We start from the raw sequence: 8,814 nt of genomic DNA on the forward strand, positions 1-8,814 counted from the left end.
CAAAGCACTCCTACGGTATCCGGGAGTTGCACGATCTCATGGTCTAAGGAAAAGATACTTGACATTGGAAAAGCTCTAGCAAACGAAACTACACGATCTTTTATGCTATGCTTAGGATTGGGTCTTGTCCATCACATCATTCTCCTAATGATGTGATCCCGTTATCAATGACATCCAATGCCCATAGTCAGGAAACCATGACTATCTGTTGATCAACGAGCTAGTCAACTAGAGGCTTACTAGGGACACGTTGTGGTCTATGTATTCACACATGTATTATGATTTTCGGATAACACAATTATAGCATGAACAATAGACAATTACCATGAACAAAGAAATATAATAATAACCATTTATTATTGCCTCTAGGGCATATTTCCAACCGCCGGCGCACTGGCCCAAACGTTTCGGCCGGTCGCGCCACAGCCACCCGATCTAATCATGATTAGACGTTGGATTTGGCCCTGTGTCTTCTACCTCGCGAGAAAAAACAAGGGAATCCGCACGCTCCCTGGACGCACACCTCCACTCCTCCTCCTTGTCGTCGTTGTGGCCGTGCCTGACGAGCTCTGGCGAGGTCCTGCCCGCGTGGCCGCCGGGATTGCATCATGGCAGTCATTGATTCCAGAGATTCACCATGGATGCAACTTTAAAAACAAATCAGATTGATTGGATCCATCGTGCGGGCGCCATGATTGCAGCATCCTAGCGTAATCCTGCCTCCGGCTCACTGTAGCCGTCGGTTACTGTCGTGTCTAGCCAAAAAAGATCTAAAAAAGGCAACAAATTCTCTGTCGTCGGTTGAAGCAAAAAATTTATAAGGTTCCAGCAAAAAAGGACATCGGTTCCAGCAAAATCAACCAATCAACCTCAGCAGGGAGAACTTCAGTGGTTGATTGTAGCAAACAAAATTGCTAGTTCCAGCAAAAATAAACACTGTTTCCAGCAAAATAACTCAGCAAAGAGACTCCCATTGGTTCGATTGTAGCAAACAAAAGAATGATTGTAGCAAAAAGAAAAGCTAGTTCCAGCAAAAACATACACCGGTTCCAGCTCGCCACCGTGCTGGTTCCAGCACCGGTGTCCCCCACGGGTTGCAGCTCCGCCTGCTCGATGCAGCTGCCCAAACGTCAATTGCAGCTCTGACACCAATGGTTGAAGCTCCGGTAGCAGCTGGTTGTAGCTCGCCCGTCGGCGCGGCGCCGTCAGATGCAGCTCAACCCATCGTCGGTTGTAGCTCCTCCGTCCACCGGCTGCAGCTTCCGGCGTGCCCTGTTGCAGCTCCACGGTCCGTCGTCCATCCCTGCGACAAGAGGGGCGTCGCGGAACTGGAAGGACGCCGAGGCAACTATGGGGAAAAAAGGGGAAAAGCTCGCCGAAGAGGGAGAAATAGCAGCAGAGGGAACTCCTCTAGTGGTGGTGGGGCTCGCCGGAGCTAGGATCCGACGAGGCGAGCGAGAGGTGAGGCGGGTGATGCACGAGCGGAGAGCAAGACGTGAGGTAGGCCATGCGCGGGCGAAGGAGGACGAGCTGCAGGACTTGTGTGGACGAGAGAAAGCGGTGCTGGTCTGCTAGAGTGACTGGATAAGGATGTGGTGGTATCCGTGACGCATGGTAGGCAGGGGCATCTGCTCGTTATGTGCGTGTGCGAGTACAGCGGTGTGACCGGCCGAAAATTCGGCCGGCGCACCGCACACAAACGTTTCCCTATGATAAATGGCCCACATCATTACAGGGCTAATGATCAAATCCTCACGAGGCGCCGCCGCCGCTCTCGTGCTTCTTCCTCGAAACCAGTATCACCGATCCATACTTCTGAGGTTTGTCCCGCCGCCTTATTCGATCCTACCGTACGTCACACCTCCATCCAGTTTCGTCCAAGGTAATACACTGATTTTACCTGTTATAGTTTTTTGTCCAGTAGAAGGAGGCCAGGCCAGTGCCAGGGCAGATCCGACGATGCGCCGCCAGTTCATCAACGTGGTGCTGGGCTGCCACAAGACCTGCTCCTTCGTCCTGCACCGCATCAGGTCGTCGAGCCTCTTCCACCCACGAAAACGAACCGCCGGCACATCGCCGCCGCCTCCGCCGACACAGGTGGAAGAGGCCGCGCTGCCGAAACCCGCGCTGTCGTTCGGCTTTCTCCGCAAGGAATGCGTCCCAGGCGGGACCTCCATGTTCATGCCTTTCGGCCGCAGCGGGGACGGGATCCTCGGCGTAGGCCCGAGCGTCGACGTCCTGGCCTACGACGCCCGCCTGAATAACGTCAGGGTCATGCCCAGGCTGCAGGGGTGCATGGCCGACCCCATCGCCTTCAACGTCGGCGACGCCCTCTACCTCCTGGAGAGGCGCCCCAGCAGGTCTGGTCGGACCAACCAGCCCAGCTTCCAAGTTCTCAAGCACGGCGACCCTCCGGAAGACGTCTACGTGTTCCCGAGGTGGCACTGGCGCTCCCTCCGGCCTCCTCCCTACGTGAACGCCGCCACGATCGGCGCCTCCGCGCTGGTCGGTGACGACATCTGGGTGTCGGCCGAGGGCGTCGGCACCTACGCCTTCGACACCGCCAAACACAGGTGGAGCAAGGCCGGCGGCTGGGAGCTCCCGTTCTGCGGCGGCGCAGAGTACTCCCCGGAGCTCGGCCTCTGGTTCGGCCTCTCTTCTCTACACAAGAAGAAGCTCTTCTGCGCAGCGGACCTCTCGGCGGCAGCGGGTGCTTCCGGTGCGCCCGAGCTGTGCCGTGTCTGGAGGAAGGAGCTCGCCGCCAACCCTGAGGACTGGGAGCTGCTGGACACCCTCCTCGTGCATGTTGGCAACGGCAGGTTCTGCGTCGCCAGGTTCTACCACGTGTATGCAGATGAAGAGAGCCCCATTGCAACGGAGAAATTCGCAGTCTTCACCGGCGTGGAGGTGCAGCGCCTCAAGGCTGGTGGGAGGATCAAGATAGTCGGGCACAAATCCATACGCTACGAAATCGATGCCTATATCCACTGGGTGTTTTAGGGGGGACAGCTTTTGATGCAAGGATTGTTCAAGTTGGACAGTCGCAAAGGCGGGACAAAACCTCGACGAACTCAAACCAGAACAATTCATACACTTAAATGAATGGTTGCACATGAATCCGCAATATCATAAATAAAATGGACAAATGTTTACATACATGGTACATCATCTCAGTCCCCTAAACCTACAACAAAGGCACTATCACATCATCATCACAGTACATTTTCAGCAACAATGGCGTCTATCTCCTCTTTAAAATCGAACAGCAATGGCAACAACTCACGCTACACATTCCCACTGCCGGGTAATTTTACAATTTGGCTCGAATGCCTTATTGCACTTCTCCAGAAATCTGACACAAATCTCAATGTACCACTGCTACAGCCAAGTCATGTAAGTATAGCCTCCATTCTCACCTGGGCCTCCGTCGTGCTGAGAAACCATGATTTGGTTCTGGGCCAAGCCTAGAGCAGGCAGAACCCAAATTGCATAGCTAAACCATCGGAGCCTCCTCGTTGTTGCCCAGCTTTTTCATCACCATATCATAAACCGTATCGACTTTGGCAGGATCGACTTTAAACAATACATGGGCATCTTCCTTCTTGACGACATTGCCCTTGAACATCTCCTGCATCAGCACCTCCTGCATTCTCAGATAATGACTAGGTAGCAATCTGTTCTGACAGCACAGAAGTTTTTCCTGAAATAGAGAAGACGGGTTGTTTCGTTATTGTAGCAAGAACCAAAAGTACGAACAAGGCGGCATCAAGAATAAATAAGCAATGTCCTTACACTGGAGCTTAATAGCTCTGCCCCAGGAAGACCAACAATGTCCCAATCATCCCATTGCTTAGCGCTTGTAGGTCCTGTGGTTTTTGGAGAATCCCTGCCACCAGCATCCAAAATGGCACTGCCTTTCTTAAGATCCAAACTCCCATCAGTCTCGAGTTTCATAGGACGGTTTGTTTTGTGTCCTGATTTACTATTTGAAATAAGCTGGCCACTTTCCTTGGCTTTCAGAGCATTCGCCTCATACTCCTTTCTCCTCTTTTGCTCTATATGTATCTTGGCTTCAGCCAGCGTACGGCATCCAGCTGAACGACATTCCTGGCATTAAGAAAATAAAATGATGTAATGAATTGTTCTTTCCAGATAAAATTAATGGTGGGACTGCAAAATGTAAAGTTAAGGGTTTGAATTTAAGAAAAAGAATACAAACATAAAAGTATGGCCATGTGAACTTTGGGGAAAGTAAAACACCTGAAGCTCTTGAATCCTCCTCCGGATTTTTCGCTCTTCAATAACACTCCTAACAAGGGCTTCATGTTCCTCCTTGGAAAGGAAACGCATGAAAACCTTGTACCGATGGTAAACTTCCTTGTCTTCATTAGTTAGATCCTTCTCCAAAGGATTAGGATATAGTAAATTTCTTTCCAATATGAACTCTTTTCTCCTTTTTCTTTCATCAAGCCTATGAAAGAAGATACTTAACTGGATGAGAAGCATAGAAAAAGTTCTCTCACATCTAATACTCTTTGTGTCATTAAAGATTAGACATGGTCTGTTGGGGTTATTAATGAAGCCATACAAGCAGAACTATTTGTGCAAATCAACTACTCCCTCCGTAAAGAAATATAAGAGCGTTTAGATCACTACTAGCTAGCAACCAAAGCAATAGAAAGTATGGAGCCCTTTTCATCTGATGAATGTTACTTAGTAGGAGCTAAGAATAAGGTGCTGCCATGATTCTTCTCAAAATTAGAGGCATAAACTCAATGTAAGTTACTGCAATAAAAATAACATTTACTACAAACATAATATTTCATCATTGCTGTTAACAAACCTTGACAAGTAAATACGCAACACACGTAGCTTCAGTTCACGATCAGTTTCTGAATCAGTTTCTTTAAATTCCATCTCTGCGAGGGCTTGTTCAGCATCATTATCATACTCTGGGTCAAACTCGTGTCTCTTTGCATTGTACCCACTCAATTCAGTTAAAGAAGGCCCCTCATCTGCAGAATATCTGGGTTTTTTCACGCCAATACTTCTATCCATATGACCATCTGGCACACGCAAATTGAACAGAACAAATTTCAATATATGATAGTGCAGGAATCTGAAGAAATATAGTTGATTATCACAAATAGAAAGCAACTGCTTCCAAATCTATGTTTGGTAATATTTTGCAGACGGTATATTAAAATATAAGATCTTCAAGGATAAAAAAAATGTCTTTGTAGCATGTCTCAAAGGGTGATATCTTGGGAAACCATAATAAGGAGTTTTATTTTGATTTAATCTGGCACCTGTCAGTGGTAATTGAACAATAAATAGACATTATTACTGATGGGAAGGCAATGCTTGACAATGAACGAATAACTGAAAATAGAAAATAGCCCAAATGCATCTATCTGGTCACCCATCAATGGTTTATATATGATCGTACCTTCGACTTTAGATAGATTAGCACTATCTTTAAAATGCCCAACAGTTGAAGCTTTCTTATTTGCACCTGAAGCAGATTCAACGAATTAGCATAATCTGAATCATATTCTAATGACATAGACAAAGAAAATACTTATGATTGGGTCTGTCAAATTCCAAAACATACCACCAGGTATGTGCGAAGGTGATCGACTGGCTGGACCTTCTCCAAGTGCATCTTCCATCCTATGCAAGGCATGAAGGTAATGGTCAGTAAGTAGCCTATTGCAAAGTTCAGATACATGGTTATAAATATTCTAGAGCAAGAACAGCATACTTGATCCTGGAGGGAGAAAATGGTGACTCTGCCTTAGGTGTCAAATCCCCTGATAACAGTGGAATTCCTACATGAGAAAAGAAAGGAAACATGAGATCAAGACAATCAAATAAGTGAGATATCATATCTTAAGTCTTTACTGCCATTCTTCTTCATGTGATGGAGGCAACTACTCAGCATGCACTTTTTAGCACCCTCACATTCAGAGCCATTACCAACAGAACAATATCCTGCAGAACCTTTCTGTTATTTCATTATATTAGCTCATGCACTTGTGCAGATTCTTGTGTTCATGTCTGTGGTTCTGTGCATACGGACAAATTTTAGATATTAATAGTTAAGATATCAGAAGGGCAGAAACAACGCTACTGAATATACTGTTATATCGTCCTTTTAGAACAGATCTGTGCAACCAAAAACCAACTAAGTTCTCATCACCTATGAGAAATTAATATTTAATAACATATGTCAGCCTTCAAAATCCAAACCCAGCTTGTGTCACCAATTAGACCAAATATTCAAGAAAAAATACAATATTTGGTTCCAGCCTAAATAGATTTTCTTTGTCACCTTAAAAGATGTGACCATGACTTACCTTTTTTACTCTCACCCTGTACTTTAGCCATGGCAAGAAGTTCCTTCCTATTCTTGCCATTAACATGAGACATGTCCTACAATGATGAGGTAGCATTGAATTAAGTATCAATTGTTTTCAACTGCACAAATTAACAGGTAGAAAAAATGATTACCGGAAGGGGATAACAAGGTGAGTTCATATATGCAGTAGTATAATGCTCGATGCACTGTGCCTTGCTCTTGGTACCAACATGCTCCGCAACTTCAGCCCAGTTTCCCAGACCATACATTTCAATTCCCTACAATTATAAGAGTCAGAACCCACCATCCAGAAAGTGAACAGAACAGATGGATACAGAAAATACCTCTAGAAGAAGGATTTCCTCATCCGCATTCCAATCTGGACAAATGAGTGGAAAAGATAGGTTGTCCTGTTGCAAAATTTTGGTTAAGTTAAAGGATGCAACAAACACGGCAAGCATGACAATACAAAATACTTGAAGTGCTAAGGTGGAAAGTGGTTTCTTTTTTCCTCTTCCCTTTTCTTTATGAGAACTCTCCTCAAGATGACCTGGGTGTGCATGTATTAAGCACCATATAGCTAGTTGCAATCAAGATGGTTGAGTAGAGAACCATGTATAGCCAAACATATTATCTGAGTTCACACATCAGCTGATGACTTACACTTGTAAGTGTATTCAAGTTAAGAAGGATGAAGCCTGAATGTGATGGGAATACACTAAGACAGTGGTTGTGTGGGTTGATTCAGCCTGGAGTGTCACATTTCATCTTTTGGGTTTCCCGCCTTTTTGACCAAGTAACAATCAGTTCAGACTTACTATTCGAAGTGACATGTGGGATGCTAACCATGCTATACTAACGCAGGTACTAACAGCCTGTTAAGTTAACTGCGGTTCAGATGTGGTAACTCCGCTGTTCTATAATACTGGTAGTCAGCTAAGCATGCATTTGTAAGCTAGAACGCTAAGTGAGCATAGTGCACTGACCATGACCCTGTAGGGGTGGTTGCTCCGGTGCGGAGTGACCTCGGCTCCGACGGAGAAGCACTCGACGCAGAGGTCAAAGTCGGGGCACTTGGAGCACTTGAACCGGATCTTCCCAGACAGGTCCTTGTTGCAGTAGTTGCAGTGGTACAGTGCCTTCTTCCCGTCGCCGGCTCCCCCGCACGCCGCGGAGAGCGAGTCCGACGCATCCCCGGTCGAGGCGACCCTCCTCCGCTTCGACCTGCAACGAACGGACAACGCATTACACCATTCGCTCGCAGCGAGGCTCGCTCGCTCGTAGGCAAGCAAGAGCGAAATGCGAAGCGGCGGGGAGAGGGGGGCCAGCGGGACCTGTGGTTGGTGTCGTCGTCGCCGGAATTGGGCACCCCGCGGGACCGGCCCATCGCGGACCAAACCCTAGCGCAAACCCCTCGAAACCCTAACCCTAGCTCGAGCGGGGATCCGCTACCACGCCGCAGCCGGCCGCATCGAGCTGAGCAGAGCTGGGTGGGGGGTTGATCCGGGCGGGGGCGCGGGTTAGGAGGACCGGGGGCGCCGGGGGATCTGCGGCGCGGCGGGGGTCGGGATTTGGCTGGGGCGGGGAGTCGGGGGGAAGACGACCACCATGGGCGACCGCGACGCAGCTACAGATCAGAGCCAGTAGTAGAGTCGGACTAGTATACTGCCGGCGCCAAATCTGGGCCGTCCATCTGAGGTATCGGAAGGCCGACGTCCATCCGTGGACAAATCAGGGGGATATCTCTTGCAGCCGCTCTGAAGCTTCGGGCTAGAGCTTTTTTTTCGGAGACAAACTTCGGGCTTCGGGCTAGAGCTGATCTGATGACGAAGAGTTTTCGGTGCAGAACTTGTTATTAGAGAATGTTTTTTTTAACCTGTTATTAGAGCGGGCGCCCCAAACCCGCCTGGGCGGACGACCCGATTAATGACCGGTCAAAAAAAAGCGACTCATACGGGCTCCTTAAGCGGGACTCAAACGTCGGCACCTCTCATATCCATCCCAAATATGGGCCGGACAACCCAACCCCACCATAAATTGCACCAAATCAATCAAAACCTTCCCCCTCCTCCTGCGTCCTCCAACCTTTCGCGCGTCCGAGCCCTCACCGTTCACCACACTTGCTCCCCATCCTTATCGCCGCCCTATATGTCGTCCAGCATGTCCCCCGACTGCTGCGACAGAGGCTGCGTCCACCTTGTCCGTCGGCGTTCCGTCCTCGGGTTCGTCATGCAAGCCGAAGAACATGGCCCAGAGGAACCAGCGCCGGCGACAACGAGAGAGGGAAGCGGATGCGGACATGAACGAACAGTTGTCCCCACCCCCGCGCCCGGAACCTCGCACCCCATTCATCCCGTTGCCGACAAGGATTGCACCGTCGGACCAGGTTGGGACAGAGGAGGATCTGACTGCCAGTTGGGGCATTCTGGAGAGCTTTTCGCCCACGCATATGC

General features: G+C 48.7%; 1 protein-coding gene across 1 annotated transcript; it reads right to left on the bottom strand.

The window, feature by feature from the left end:
* Positions 1-3,106: 3,106 nt before the first annotated feature.
* On the bottom strand, positions 3,107-8,036 carry LOC123122851 (transcriptional adapter ADA2). Its single transcript, XM_044543213.1, has 12 exons — positions 7,696-8,036; positions 7,348-7,585; positions 6,706-6,771; positions 6,514-6,639; positions 6,360-6,435; positions 5,765-5,831; positions 5,615-5,673; positions 5,450-5,515; positions 4,844-5,066; positions 4,261-4,471; positions 3,793-4,107; positions 3,107-3,700 (listed from the first exon to the last, which is right to left on the bottom strand). The coding sequence occupies exons 1-12, from the start codon at positions 7,746-7,748 to the stop codon at positions 3,494-3,496; spliced, it is 1,707 nt and encodes a 568-aa protein (XP_044399148.1). The 5' UTR covers positions 7,749-8,036; the 3' UTR covers positions 3,107-3,493.
* Positions 8,037-8,814: the final 778 nt, after the last annotated feature.

This window comes from Triticum aestivum, chromosome 5D (assembly GCF_018294505.1).
Source record: "Triticum aestivum cultivar Chinese Spring chromosome 5D, IWGSC CS RefSeq v2.1, whole genome shotgun sequence".
Classification (NCBI taxonomy): domain Eukaryota; kingdom Viridiplantae; phylum Streptophyta; class Magnoliopsida; order Poales; family Poaceae; genus Triticum; species Triticum aestivum.